General features: G+C 38.7%; 1 protein-coding gene across 7 annotated transcripts in view; it reads left to right on the forward strand.

The window, feature by feature from the left end:
* Positions 1-11,928, forward strand: part of dvl1 (dishevelled segment polarity protein 1) — a 67,068-nt gene extending 55,140 nt beyond the window's left edge. For 2 of the 7 annotated variants that reach the window (XM_012966022.2, XM_012966017.3), the window contains exons 6-15: positions 569-662; positions 1,452-1,521; positions 1,803-1,942; positions 2,858-2,934; positions 3,467-3,534; positions 4,382-4,531; positions 6,133-6,264; positions 7,888-8,055; positions 8,445-8,651; positions 10,607-11,928. In XM_012966022.2, coding sequence (XP_012821476.1) covers positions 569-662; positions 1,452-1,521; positions 1,803-1,942; positions 2,858-2,934; positions 3,467-3,534; positions 4,382-4,531; positions 6,133-6,264; positions 7,888-8,055; positions 8,445-8,651; positions 10,607-11,013 — 1,513 coding nt within the window. In that variant the 3' untranslated portion in view covers positions 11,014-11,928. 7 annotated transcript variants of the gene reach the window in all.
* The last annotated feature ends 4,450 nt before the right edge of the window (positions 11,929-16,378 follow it).

Consider the following 16,378-nt stretch of genomic DNA (forward strand, 5'->3'; position numbering starts at 1 on the left):
CTTGGACAACAAATGGACAAGCACTCCTGCGGCCAGATTTGATTTTATTCTCATGTGTCGTCCAAGCTGAATTATCGCCCCAAACTACAGGGGAGTGGTTCCTCCACATAATTCATTGTTTAAAGCAATAATTAATTTGGAGTTGTTTTACCAAAGCGACAAGCTTGGGGTGTATACACCTGCTTGATGTCCTATAAGGTCAGCATCATATACTCGTTATTATTTTTAGTTTGTGGGCTGAGCAGTACTCGCCCTTGTTTTTTCCTGTTTAGATTAAGCAATTTATTTATTGTATTCCCTATCCTGGTTCATAACAGTAAGCCTAGTTTATTCTAAGCACAATGTATTTCCAGTACATTCCAGTATAGAGTGTGGAACTAGTTACACATTTTGGCCACAGGAGACATATCCATGTGTTCTATAATTGTTAAGTCTAGGAAAAGACCCAGGATATGTGGGCTTTTGTGCTCTCTTCGTGGTTGATAATGAGACGTGCTTCTCCACAGAAAGATTCCTGAGGGATACATTATTTGTTTTTCACTGACTAGGTTAATGTTGTTAATTGTAGGTTAAGCAGCTCCACGGAACAGAGCACATCTTCTAGACTTATTCGCAAACACAAACGGCGACGACGGAAGCAAAAGATGCGCCAGATTGATCGAGTATGTAGTGGTATATAGAGTAATGCTAAATTACAAACTAGAAATGTATGACTACTGATCTTTATTTAGTTTAATAGAAAACATGGCCAGCTATAACAGTTGCCATCTTTCAAATACATAAATGAAAACAGGGCTTAGAAATATGCTTAGAAGTACAAGCAGAAAAGCTAATTTCCTTGAAAGCATGACTGTGTGGTATTTGCACATATCAACGTTTTACTTTATTCTGTTAATTAGACCAGGGTATTTAAATGCTATTCAGATGTAGATGAGAATGTTGTATTGGGCCCCCTTAGCTGCCCCTACCCAAACATGGGTCAGTAGATTCTTAGTAAAAATCAATGGTAATTATATTTACAACCTACTTTTCAAGCCACACCTGCTTTTTGGAAACCACACCCACAAGGTGAGGGGGGTATATCCTATACCTATAGGTGACTTCTAATATCCTCATATTTTACAAGAGGGGGTACTTTATTACTATATATTATAATACATACATTTCAGTGAGTTGTGTGGCTGAAATTACATCACTGAGCACAAATTATAACTGATGATATCACTAAGCACCGTTTATAATAATATAATATAAAAGATATTCATGGCTCTTGTGTATTGTAAAGATATATGACCAGGATTACAGGATAATTGTGTCTCTTTTGTGTTATACATACACACAAACCCCATACTAATTAAGACACAAATCTAAAACTCCTATACAATTCAATAGAGCTGTAGAGGTAATAGGTGGCAACTTTTTTTCAAGTGTTTCTCTGTGTTCACTTACAGTCATCGTCCTTCAGCAGTATCACAGACTCCACCATGTCCCTAAATATTATCACAGTAACACTAAATATGGGTAAGTGTCTGTATTGCAACTTAAGATGCTCCTGCAGATTTACAAAATTCAGTTTGCACATAACCATATTGATGCCAGCACTGCAAGGCAGCTCCACCAAATTTCTCCTCCAGGAAATCAGGAATAATTTGCATAGAAATATTATTTGCCTTTTTATTAAAGTTGCATTTTGGCTATATTCCACTACATTCACTGCATACTGAGTGATGGTTGTACATGTTGCCTATTTATAAAAGCAAATATCAATGAGGTGATGATTTCTTTTTTTTTCTCTGTAACAGAGAAGTACAACTTTTTAGGCATCAGTATTGTTGGACAGAGCAATGATCGGGGAGATGGAGGGATTTATATTGGGTCTATAATGAAAGGAGGAGCTGTAGCAGCAGATGGTCGTATTGAGCCTGGAGACATGCTACTGCAGGTACAGTATATTGTTCCTTATAAAAGGAGGTCAGACGATATCATTTATTTAATAGTAGATTGCATTGTAGTTTCACTGTTGTATGACCATATACACTAATACAATGTGATATCATAGCATACAAAGTTTTGTAGAGATGCCCTTGGAATAACTTTACCTATGAATATATAACCAATAGAGGATGTATATTAGTTTACATAAAAAGCATATGGGTCATAGAAAGTAAGCAAGTGTTAGCTGAGATTTGGGGTGGGGTTCACTACCATAAATAGGTAGACATTGGCTGGCAACTCCTAATAATTAAGGCAGTTTTCCATGTATGGTCCATATTTGCCCTGTATTGTGCCAAAAGAATGCCCTTTGTGATTAGGGCTTGGACAAATATCATTGAGGCAGGGGGGAAAATCCTACTGGCTGAGGGACACTTTAAGTTGTAGAGCTGGTCCCCTTGATAATGTGTCTGCATGGGCCCCATATGATCAGTGGGCCAGCACTTGGGTGACCAGTTGAGAGCGATCCACTTGTTTTGCTAGCTGAGCAAATGAGCAGGTCATGTACAATCAGGTTAACCTGGTGCTAAACTGTATCAGTGTCATGATAACACATGATCAGTTGTGTGATGTAGGCTACTGCACTGTTACAGTACCATGTTGCCTTAAAAATAACTAATCTGACCCATGAAAAAGGATTTAGAGGAGATAGCTGCATAGATTCTAAAGCAGCCTTGTACACACTTTTTTTTTATAACATCTATTATGTTGGTTGTTGGTTAGCACATACAATTCCAAGTCACCCAGATGTGGGTGTATCATTCAAGATTCTTTAGGGAGCTGTTGAAGAGTTAACAGAGAGTGAGAAGGGCAGGCCTTTATCCAACCGTCTAGGGTTTTGAGAAGAATTTCTTGGGTCTTGCAGGTGAATGATGTCAACTTTGAGAATATGAGCAATGACGATGCAGTGAGAGTCCTACGGGAAATTGTCTCAAAGCCAGGGTAAGTGCTTCATTCTCTGGGGGGAAGGATTCATTAAAGTGTCAGTACAGCAAGCGTAAAACAAATACAAAAGGATTTAAATTAAATATTTAAAATGTACTTAAAGCAATCCAGATTTGTAGTTAGTGACGTAAAACATTTTTCTTGCCCTTTTCATTCATAATGGAGTACATAACAGTCATAGATATCACAAATTTATGCAAAATACAAAAAGATAATCCTATATCTCAATCAATGTATCTCAACAGAAAGGCTATCTGACATTAATTTGAATTATGGTACCATAAAAAATGTGTATACACCCTGCCCCTGTAAAACTGGGTTTGCTTCAGCAGCCCTAATACCATTAATATATAAAGAGTCTGGTTTATATCAGTGGGGGGCAGCCATGGTGGCACAGTGTGCATAAGAGATAACAGATTCACAATTTAGAATGCAGTGGTTTTGGCACTTTGTTGTTGATTAATATGTGAAAAAAATACATACTGTTCCTCAGCAGAGTAACACTGATTCTTTTATAATACATTTGCAGGCCAATCAGTCTGACTGTGGCAAAATGCTGGGATCCAACACCTAGAAGCTATTTTACCATTCCCCGGGGTAAGTGAGGCAAGACCTAGATGTTACTGACATATACTTGTTTGAAATGAGCAGCTGTATATACACTATGAATTATTAGTGCCAGCCTCATATGTCATAAATAGGTAGATTTATGTGATTGGGCAAAGCTGGTCAGACACAGAGAATTATAGTCAGGCAACGCCCTACCTTAACTGTTTAATGCTTGTTGTTGGTGTGGCCCCTTCTGGACATTTTGTAGAAGGCAATTCAGTTTTATTGGATCACTTATGGCTGGTCAAGACTGATAAAAACATTGGCCAATAACCTGCAATGGCAGGTCAGGCCAGCAGCTCAACCAGAGGAAGAAAGAATCCCTTTTAGATACAATCGTTTGGTCAATGGACCTAAAAACAAGGCATGCCAGTCAGTAACTACTCATATTAAGTTCCAAGCATGTAATTGATTCAAAGCTGCCTGAACCCTAATACAGGCAATACAGAATGTGACATCCTGAGACAGCCAGGTCCTTAAATGACAAATTCCAGTAGTAGAAAGCCAGCTTGTGTCTCCAACTCTCTCAAGGTCTGTTCTGCTCGTTATTATCCAAATTGGTACACTGGGCTTTAACTATGCAAGCAACGTAATTTTTTAGGCTCCATAGATCAGGATAACCAGTCCTGACAGGGAGGTATTTTACTATTTAGTTAGAGTAGTGTACATTGTATATTCCCTGGCTGTATAGGGAATGCATGTTCTGCCTCACTGATATTCCAAGACAAATGCCTGATCCCTTATGTAATATAGGGAAAGGAAACAGAATAAACCTGTCTCCTGCATGATGCCAGTAATGCTTAATAACTAATACTTCTTCTTTTCCTGGTTGCAGCGGAACCTGTGAGGCCGATAGACCCTGCAGCTTGGATCACTCATACCTCAGCCTTGACGGGAGCATACCCCCGTTACGGTATGAGCCCCTCCATGAGCATCATCACATGCACCAGCTCCTCATTAACAAGCTCTAAACCTGAGTCGGAAAGTAAGTCACACTGCAGCCCCCCCACTCTTAGCAGGACCCATCCTGCTATGGGGCAGCAGTGTACAGCCTTACCCCACCCAAACCAAATAGTTATAACCAAATATCCTGTTAATCAGGCAGCAGGTGTAATTCCATATTTGGTCTGTTACTTTTTTGTAGCTAGAGTAATCTGTTTAGAATATATGTAGTGTATTCTCTTTGATAATGGTCTGTTGATATGGAATCAGACCATTAAATGTCTACATACATGTTTGACTCCTTCCCATCTCCATTCAGTTTTTTTTTCTCTGTACATTAATAACAGAGAACATCAAGCACCATATCTCTTTATCTGAACCATAGCAATGTCTGCTGTTTAAAAAAGGGCAAGTAAAGGAGCTATTATTATTAATTATGCAGCTTTCCTGTTAAAGCAAATAAATGCAATATACAATATATTTAACACTTAGGCAACTCCTACCAAAATTAGTTTTTCCAGAACCAGTTGACCCATGTATATTGTAGATGAACCCACAACATAATACAAAGTAGTGCAAGTGTTTGGCAACAGTGTTGTTTAATTGCATGCTCTCTGGATCAATGAATCAAGTCTTTTTCCGGGAGAGTTACTTCAGAGCATCTGGAAGTTCTTGGGTGTGACATACCTTCATTTAGAGAATACTTGATGAATAATAGATTTCATTAGATGAAAGCACAGTCCTTATTGCATTTGACAACTGCACTTTCCTACCTGATAACAGAGACTGACAGAGCCAACTTCTGTATTTATTACCATGGTCAACTGATTTTCCTAGAAAATCTATACTAGGGTTCAGATGACATGATCACTGGTTTTATTCCCTTACACCTTATCAAAGAGTAGACATCACTGATGAGTAGAGTCTCTGTCTTTTTGAAGTCAGCCAGGGAAGCATAACTGTATCATTTTACCTGTAAATTAGACCCTTCTTTTTGATGTTTGACACTGGTGGTGGTAGTTACTTTCCTTCCTCTTATTAACCTCAATTTCTTCACAGCTGATTATTTAACATTTTTTAGTTGCTTCTTGGGTACATTTTTCAGGAAGAAAGAATGCAACCTACCTACAAATAAGTGACTTATATGTAGTATGCGAGCACTATCTAACTGATATACAGCTTTAACAGGCTGAAATAGATAAAAATGAAGATGTCATGCAAAGATGTGCATGAAACCCACAGGCAGGCTAGTGACATAAAAACTCCTTGGTGGGCCATGTGTGTAGCAGGCTGCTAAATGATCTCTATGAGAGCAGTACTAATACCAGACTGGTGTATTAAAGTTGGTATCACTTGTGCATTAGGGCCCAAAACTGTGTGTAAAAACACAGCTTACCTATCTGTTACATACATATGTAAGCGTGTCCTATAGACACAAACCCTCCCTGATGAAGGGTTGTACTCTGCTTCTTCCTTGTCATCGGTTCCCTTTGCACCTATGTGCTGCACATTGCATTATAAACCTTTCTTTCTCAGGGGGAACGGCTGCATTGCTTTTCTTGCATGACTTTCTGCATGGCAGTAATCTATCTAAGGGCCTAGAAACCTTTATTATCTAACATGCATTCTGACCTTTTATTTCAGAACAGGAAGATTCTCCACTGTCTGTAAAGAGCGACATGGCCACTATAGTAAAGGTGATGCAGTTGCCTGATTCAGGCCTGGAGATCCGGGACCGCATGTGGTTAAAAATAACTATCTCCAATGCAGTTATAGGTGAGTTGGTCTGGTCACATCACTGAATTAGGGTTCAGTCAACAAGATAAATTGATCCCCATGAACCTGCTAGGAGGGAAGGAAATGGCCAGTAGTTATTATATTATGTAACTCAGTCAAGACCTATTAACTAATTAACATTTAATAGAATATTTGCTAGTAAAATAGCAGTTATTTTTTTTCTTATATCTATCACTAGTGCATATCCCCTTGAGGGAAATTCAGCTGCATAGTCACTGTATTCAAAAAGTACTTTAATGTGTATTAAGACCAGCCAAAGTCTGTAATTCTTATGAGATATTTAGAGACACACCTAATCTTGTGTAATTATCTATCATGTGCTGTCTTTAAGCATGAAATATGTTCACAAATAGTGCTTTAGTGCAGAAGGTTCTTGTTATACACACTGCCTAAGGATGAGTTATTATTATTAGCACAGTGGGAGTATTAAGCACTTCGCAAAAGATCCAGTACTAACATTTCTTATCATCACCTTACAGTCTGTTTCATAGTGTTCCTTCAGAGTTTTCCATACGCTGTCATTAAAGGGGTAATATACGAATTCTTGAGGGTAAAGGGAGTTAAAAGGGAAGAATAATTATTTTTGAAATCCCGCATTTGTCAGTATAATGTCCTATAAAGAAACCACAACATATAGCAAATAATAAAGCAAAGCTGCAATAACTAATTTATTGCTTCATAAGAAGGCCACAGCAATGGAAATGGAATATCAGTGGGACAATCTAGGCTACACAGAAGCCCTTATAACTCCACCACAGCCCAGAATATAACTTAGTGGCTTCTGTGGCATAGGTACAGGTCATTGATCTAACATTGATCTCATATGGGTGTATTAAGGAGTTATTTACCTTACATGTCTCCCTGGGAAACGCAGGTGCTTGACTGGCACGCAACTGCAATAAATGGTTTTTGAAAGGCTTTAAATCCAGTTGGCATAATTTACCAATTATATGGGCAAAAGTGCTTAACCACTAAAAGCCACAATATTAGGAGCATTTGTATCTGTGGTAGGTGCAACTGCAGTAGCCGCATTTTGCAAATTTTTGAGCAGTTTCTCTAATTTTTTGGCAAAGTGAAGCTGGACAAATTCGCTCATCGCTACTTAGCACACTTGTGGGGTTATGTAATAAAAGGCACTAAATTTGCCCAGGAGCAGTAACCCATAGCAGTCAATTAGCAGGTATGATTTACTGGTCACCTGTTTAAAAGCACACACCTTATTGGTTGCTATGGGTTACTTCTCCTGGGTAAACTTAGTGCCTTTTATTACATATAGGGGTTGGTTTCTTAGCAGCTGATTTGACAGAGCTTCCTTAGCTTGTACATATAGGAACTCAGTGTTGTGCCATTTGCCTCTCACAGAATTGTTGTGCAGATAACCAGCTCTGGCCCAACAATTGTGCACGTTTTGCAAACTGGTGCAAATATTTGCACTTCCTCCATTTGGCACAAAAATATGCACCCAAGATGGTAGGTGCAACCAAGCTGCAATTCTACCATGTAATGTTGCAGTGTGTGTAAATAACATGGAGAGTTGCAGAAATTCATTGTTCTTTGACCTTCCCACTAAAATGTCTGTTGCTCGTTCATTACTGCTTACAGGAGCTGACGTTGTGGACTGGCTCTACACACATGTTGAAGGCTTCAAAGAACGCAGAGAGGCCAGAAAATATGCCAGCAGCATGTTAAAACATGGCTACCTCAGGCACACAGTCAACAAAATCACCTTTTCTGAGCAATGCTATTATGTATTTGGAGACCTGTGTGGCAGTAAGTAGATTTGCTGCTGGTTTGGGGTTAGTGCTTTCATCAAGTCCATTTGTACAAAATTAACATGCACCTAAATAATTCTGTAGCCGATGGTATAAAATAAGTAACCTTTATGTTTAAATATTGATAGTGTGTTGTACTGAACAGCAGAATTCTCTGCCTCTGCACTGTAATATCAGCATACAAATCTGACTTATGAAATAGTAAGCACTGCAGATTCTAATATAGCAGTCAGAAAATAATAAAATAATGTATTTTTAAGCTTAGCTTGAATTTCATGGCTCATCTGGTGCCACTGTATTATTTTATTAAATGAATCAGACATTAATATTGTGCTCTCCCTGTGCATCTGCAAATATAACAATACTAGTATTTACTTTGGCTTTTAGATGTGGCAGCTCTAAATCTTAATGAAGGGTCGAGTGGTACATCAGATCAGGACACTCTGGCCCCACTCCCACATCCTGCTGCCCCATGGCCTTTAGGGCAAGGTTACTCTTATCAGTATCCTCTTGCCCCCCCCTGCTTTCCACCAACCTACCAGGAACCAGGATTTAGCTATGGCAGTGGCAGTGCTGGGAGCCAGCATAGCGAAGGTAAGTCAACATATTCTGGGGTTTTCCTCCCCTAATTGCCCCTTCTCCATGCTTTTGTGTGTTTCAGGTGCATGCATGGCTTGTCATTAGCTCCATTTCACGAAGAATTCATGGACTAAACCATTCAGAACCTTATTCATGTTGTGACATTTGCATGGGCAAATCAACTGATTTTGTGTTTTTCTAATCCCTTGAAATTAAAATTAAATTTGTTTAAATTGTGCCTGCTTAGTGCAACAGCAGTAGCTATAAGATAATCCATAAGAGCTACAAAAAATATAATAATATCTTCAGCATACACATGCCTGAAGTCCTGGGGAACAGCTCTGCCTAAACACAGAGCAACCTCAGTAAACAGTCACTTCAACATATTCACCCCATATCTCACCCAATCTGATCTTCAACATGACCTTTCAGGTGTAGCTAGGGAAGCAAATGCACATTACCCTCAATTCTCACCAAACAGACCTTCAGGCTGAGGCCAAACATACAGATTTACATACAAAAACAAGCCAAAAAAAAAAAAGCAAGCAATAATAAAAGAGGTAAAGAGGGTCAATGGTAAAGAATTCCAGTTCCATGTATGTTGTTTAGAAAATAAAGTAGTAAACTTATAGAGAGGAACCAGTTTCTGGCTGTTTGGGTTAAGGCTCATGTCAGTTTGCATGTATTCTCAACTTAGCTTGCAGAGAAGTGCCTCAACTCAGCAGAGGAGCCTTCAGTTAGTATTAATGGAAACCACTTATCACCACCATTTCTATAAAAACTAATAGCAGGCTCCTCAGCAGGATTGGCCACAGGAGGTGGAGAATACACGCCATGTACCGTGATACGTAGGACGGACATGAGTATGTATTGGCCCTTTAAAGTATGTTAGGGCAAGGAATATTGTTTTAGGTGCTTGCCTAAGGACGCATGTTGGGCATTGATATTATAAGAGAGGTAATGAAGAGAGGTGTGTGTATTTTTTAACAATTTCCCTCTATTCCTTGTTGTGTCCTTACCTTCAAGTAACTGTCTTATTCCCTTATTTTGTGCTGAGCAAGCATTAGACTGAAGGATGGATGGAAGGAATGAAGGAAACTAGGTCACCGGTAAGATTAAACCTCTGACCTTAACACCAGAGTCATGGCATGTCCATTCCAACCCCTGTTACTTCCCTTCCACACGCCAAGGCCATATCTCACCTGCTAATTACAGTCTTCTTTTTCACATCGCTAGGGGTACCACCCCTCCACATAAAACTGGAGACTATAATCTAAATATTCTCCTTTAAAGAACAGTAGATCGGGACCAGCAGGGATTATAGAAGACTTACTCTTATACTCCTCCATCCTTCAATTGATCACCATCTACTGTTTCTGTAAACCATTTTGTGGTTTTAGGTTGGATATCACTGAACTGCAACCCCCCAGAACTAGGAGTTTAAGTACCCCTGACAGCATTAGCACATATAGGATACAACTTTTTAGGATTGATATGCTTAGTTCATGCAACATGTGCACCAGAATCATGTTCATTGCTGTATTTTATAATGTATGGCTGTCCCACTGCTGTATGTTCATCAAGTGGCACTCATTACTTCCTTTTAATAAATACTTAAAAAAAGGGGGGGGGTTTCCTCTGTAATAATAAAACAGTACATTGTTTATTTATTGGGTTTATTTCATGTCTAAATGATTTTTAGAAAACTTTAGGTATGGTATTACAGAAAGATCCCTTATGCAGAAAACCCAAGCATTCTGAATAACAGGTCCCATACCTGTAGTTTTGTTCAGTCGTGTTTTTAAAAGTGATAAATACTTTTATTGTGGCACTAATTTCAGTTCCTTAAAACAGAATACGCCTAAAAACATTGCTTCACTTGAAATTACTTTATCAATATTTTCTCGGCTGAATACTCTGAATAATAAATACACAGAAGCTGAATGTATTATTAACTCTTTTCACCACAGGCAGTAAAAGCAGTGGCTCCAGCCGTAGCAATCGAGAAGGGAAAAGGTCATCTGGCCGAGAGAAGGACCGCAGGTCCACAGGAAGTGGCAGTGGGTCCGACCGTGCACCTCGCAGTGGAGGCAGCAAAAATGAGAGGCCCCTGAGTCAGCACAGCCACCACAGTCACAGCTCAGTGTCACGGAGTCAACGTAGTCACCGCAGCAGCCACCACTCCCACGGTCCACCTGGTCTTCCCCCTCTTTTCAGCCTGCCAAAGATCGGGAACAAGGTGTATGGTACTAGTGGACCGCCAGGTGGGCCTCCAGTTCGAGAGCTTGCCAATGTCCCCCCAGAACTGACCGGAAGCAGGCAGTCCTTTCAGAAGGCCATGGGAAACCCTTGTGAATTCTTTGTGGACATCATGTGACAGCCAAAGTGCCTTCTCAGTCACTCACTGGACTCTCATAAAATGACTGGAGTATCCTAGTACAGAAAGGATCGCTACTGCCATTCCCACAGGCTATGTCATTGAGATTGCAGTGTTTGTTAGGATCAGATGTCCAGTATTATTGACCAGAAAACCACAAGTATTAAGTCTCAGAATAGAATACAAAAGGCCAGATCCACTGCTAAAATGAAATGTATATGGGTCTATGTACAAAAGAAAATAATTTAGCTATTTGTTGTTTTCAGAGGTCTGTGTTCCAGAAAGGATCATAACAAAAGCACAAACACACAGATCTTTTCTCCCGAAACCTTTCTATTATTTCTGTAAAGGCCAAGTCATGTTTTAAATCCTCTTAGTTTTGTGATTAACTGCTCTCACGTTCTCTATGGTAGCCCCCACTCCCCCTGTTAATGGGTTAAGCACTTAAGGGCTTGGCCAGCTCCTCACATCTACTCATAGACCACTGATTGTTTCCTGCTCATCCTGCCAACTGACAAATGATTTGTACAGACAATCTGTGTATAAGTAACACGTTTTAATTTAATGTTTTTTAATTTGTATATATTTCTGTAAATAATAAAACAGAGGCCATTGTTTCTAGTACCCAACATACTCTCCCAGCATCCCAGATCCTTGCTGCAACAAGAAGTTTACAACAACGTAGTAATCTCAAAGAAAGCATAAAGGTTGCTGCCAAGTTTAGATAAAGTCACTGAGGACCATCATCTGTGGAGTTTGTAAAGCAAGAGAAATGACTTACACTACTCAAATGGCCTGAATCAGTGTTGTAGCTCTGACAGCAGTACTGGCAGTGGACGGCCAATGTGATAAACTACTGAGTGAGGCCTCCTAAAGGGACAATTCACAAAATAAAAGTCTTTGAAAATGGTAAAATTGTGTCACACTTTTCTAATATCATTTATCAGGTCTGGATTGGGATTAAAAATAGCCCTGGCATCTTCAATACATAGAGCCCCCCACAGACCCAATAAATAATAATAGCAGCATCTCTGGCATTTGGCAGAATCCACTGATTGCCAGTCCAGGCCTGCCATTTATCTTATATATGCTGTGTTTATTATTCAATCAAAATATACACACAGATCGCAGAATCTATACCATGTATTCTATATGCGAGTGCCAGCGTCCTACAATCTCACTGATGTACAGTATGTCTCGCTGGAGTTTATCTGGCAACACGCGGCACTCAAAGGGTTATAGAAGAGCTTGTGTGCACGCTTTTCAAATTAATAGAAAAAAATCATATCCTTGCCCTGAAGTGTACTTGCATTGTGGTTTGGCTGCAGCACTCTTTTCCTTCTAGTTATTTATTATAATAATGGTAATTATTTCCTGCAGTTTGCATGAAAACAAATGTTTAGCAATGAAAAGGCTTCTGTTCTTTAGAAAAGAGATATAAACATTGAAATAGGAATAACAGCAAAGTATTACACCAGTTTATTGAATGCCAAAGACACACAGAGTTGAAGTGGCCCACCAGGATATCAGATGTTGTCCCATTGGGCCCTTTTGTCTTATGAGCCAGTTGACCTGACAGAATATTGTCTCTCCTCAGATTGGGCTATTACTGCAGGTGACCAGTTGAGGTGGGCAAGACAGGGCAATTCACAAAAAAAATCATCATCATCATTTATTTATATAGCGCTAGCAAATTACGTAGTGCTTCACAATAAATTTAAACAAACAGTGATCTTAAAAAGTTTAACAAACAAGGGTATACAGAGTAACAATAGGATCAGGGGGCCCTGCTCGCAAGAGCTTACAATCACACAAGATGTATGTCTGCAGTACTGCCTTGGACCTTATTGGGTGCAAAACCATCATATTGTTAAATGTAGATAAAATAATTTTTAGTAGTATAGAGATCCAAATTACGAAAGGATCCCTTATCTGGAAAAGCCTGGGTCCCACTCATTTTGGATAACAGGTCCTTTACATGTACTTAAACTTCCAATAATGGCCGCACAGGCTCACCTATCTGTTCCAGTGGTGACAGCTCCGATGCCCATGAATATTCCATTCACAGTATTTGGAAAATAATCTTTACTGCTAATATTATTTTACTGTACAGACATAATAAAAGCTAACAATTTACAAGATTTTCAACACCTTTATTTAGTGTAGAATGGCAGCTGCCACACTGTACCTCCCCCTCAGATCAGATTATGCCATGCACATGACTACACTACAAATGAACACAGATTCAAGTGATTGGACTCCCCATTAAATTTTATAATGGAATTTCATCTTACTTTATCTAAACTGAGCTCAGTACTATTTGTTTACCCTTCTGTGGCCCAGCAAGTTAATGGGACTATGGAAACAAAGAAACAGCGCAGTATATTTGTATTTAATATCGTTTTACTAATACAATAAATATGAATGAAACCATAAAAATGTATGGATTCTTTAAAAAAAAAAAAAACAACCCCTGTATAGAATACATAGAGTAGAACCCCTATTTTACATTTTTTTAAGGAGCCAGAATAAAAAAGTGTAAAATTCGTGAAAATGCAAAATCAAGGAAATACATTATGCATTATATATTCAAAACACAAATTAAAGGTACAAATCCTCCCTTGTTCTCTTTTCTGCTGATCCCCGATATAGTTCTTTCTCTGGGTCACAAATACACTCAATACAGGTGGGTAGAGCCAGAGGCTAGAGAAAGAGGGAAAACAAAAAAGCACCTAGCACATTATGTTGGACAGAATGTGGTTATAGCGCAAAATAGACATATTTAGGTGTTTAGCTAACAACAGTCACCCAATCCGATCACTTCCGTGCTCCCGAAGCCCAGCTCAGAGTTCCAGAAAGAAATCCTAATTTCCAGCCAGACAGTAGAAATGTCTACCTACAAACCCCCAGATAGGGGCAGCCATATCAAGTCGAATCCAAGTAAAAAGTACAGATAGTTCCTCTAAAGAAGCAACTCAAACAGAAAGAAAAACGCCCATAGTCTAATTTATTCTCATTACCAGAAAGTAACGTATTGCACTTACATACAGAAATTACTTAAATGTGTTAAAACATCATTTTCTAGCATTGCAATTAAGTCCAGAATGAAGGGAAATAAAGCTGGCAGCGTCCCTGTTCCAATGTTTGCGTCTGGAAGTCATGTAGCCTGACACGTTTGTTTTATGAACTTCCTCAGAGGCGATTTGTTAACCCCTTCCTAGGCCTGGGATTCAAAATAGGCCCTGGCATTTCAAGTACACAGAGGCCAAACAGCCCCCCACCAGCCCAATAAATAGTGACTGTCTATGGCATCTTACAGCAGCCCCTACTGTCAGAATTCACATATTGCCAGTCTGAGCCTGCCCTTTGTTGTCTTCCTTACATTGCAAAAAATGTATCCTGTTGTCATGGCAGCATTTCTATGCCTTCTCAGGCTCCCCGTGTACAATTGCATTGCCATTACAACATATATACAGGTCTGATCATATATTCCTAAACATTCAAAAAGTTCAAAACAAAGCTTCCCTAATGCAATTATTAAAACCTATTTTTTATTTTATAGGAATATATATATATTAGTATTTATCATATGCTTAGAACTATAACTAGATAGTGGCAAATGATTGAAGCCTTGGGTTGAGAGTTCTAGTTTCACAATATTAATGTCTAATTCTGTAATACAAAATGTACATTATTTTTCATTTCCTTTTAAAAATACATGAGCGCAGGAAATTTAAATACTGGTTTTAGAAATGTTTTTATATAATTACTTGCCTTTATTTATTTGGTGGATATGCAAGGCAAATTTGGTTTTATTAATTGCATCAGGAAAGGTTTGTTTCAAACTTTTTTAATGTTTGGGAATTTATTAAATTAGACCTGTACTGTATATGTTTTGCCGTTTCAATGCTATTGTAGACAGGGGTGCATACTTGCATTACATATTGGTGAGACCAAAAACAAAATGAGGAAAATGAGGAAAAACTTTAAGGGGGGGCTTTATTTTTTCTTTTTTATAGGTTTTGAATTATTTGCCTTCTTCTTCTGACCCTGTTCAGTTTTTAAATGGGGGTTCACTGACCCTGACATCTAATAAACAAATGCTCTGTGAAGCTACAATTATATAGTTATTGCCACTTTTTATTACTCGTCTTACTATTCTCCTTTTAATAGTCCAGCCTCTCATTCAAATCAATGGACCCAAGCAACCAGATAGCTGCAGTAATTCCAAACTAGCTGCTGAATAACTAAAAAAAACCACAAATAATAAAAAACTACACATTGTCTTAGACTATCACACTCTTTACATCATGCCAAAAGATAATTTGAAGGAAAACAACTCCGTTAGAGGTTACCCCTTCAAGATACAGTATGTAAAATTACCGTAGAACATTTATAATTAAGCTTCCCGTACAACTGTGAAAAAAGAAACTTGGCAAAAAACAACTATGGATAAAAAGCCCTTGGAAAGTCTGTTTGTTTTGTAATAACACATATATAGAGGAAGCATACTTAATCATCTGGCAGACATGGCCGCACCTTCTTTCCTATGGAAATGAGCGTTGTGCTGCAGACTTGCGTTGCATCTATAAATGTACTCCATGCCATGTTGGTATTATGCTATGTATGCATTACTCCATATAGGTAAATTAGCAAGCTGGCATGAAGACAATGTAGTGTCAAGTAAAGGCCTATCACATGGCCAACAACACTGCGGCTGGAAACCCCAGGTCACGCAGCAATAAGTTTCTGGAATGGGGGCCTGCTAAAACTTGAGCCCCAGTGCGGAAGTTTATGCCACTGATGTACTTCAAATGCCAGGGCCTATTTTGAATCCCAGTCCAGGCCTGTGGTGTACAAAATATTTATAAAGCTGTGTAATGATTTCATGTTTATTTAATAAATAAAAATGACCAGTGCTAAGCTGCTAACTATTTACACAACATAGTCACTAAAAATCCTTCCCCACCTACTTATTTAATTGGTTTAAGCTAGGTGTAAGGTGTTATAAAATAATGGCAGAGGTATTGGCATTAGGCAAGTGTGTATGAACACACTATCTTTGCAGTGAATTGTTTCCTGGTAATGCATGGCGATACTTCACATATAAGAACAAAGAGAATTACACCATTTATTTTATTCCAACCTTTACACTTTTTTTGTTTGTTTGTTTGTTTGTTTTTTTTACACAGCATAATACATGTACATGTTTTTCTAATAAGTACATGTAAATTTGCTCTGAACTCATGCATCAGAAATATGCCATTTCTGTGAGACAACCCCATCAAATACCAGGTAAGCAATGTGCTTAACCCTGCTATTTCTGCCTATGTGGATATCCCCATCATGAACAGGGAGAAGCTAC

The sequence above is a fragment of the Xenopus tropicalis genome, chromosome 7, assembly GCF_000004195.4.
Source record: "Xenopus tropicalis strain Nigerian chromosome 7, UCB_Xtro_10.0, whole genome shotgun sequence".
NCBI classification, from domain to species: Eukaryota; Metazoa; Chordata; class Amphibia; order Anura; family Pipidae; genus Xenopus; species Xenopus tropicalis.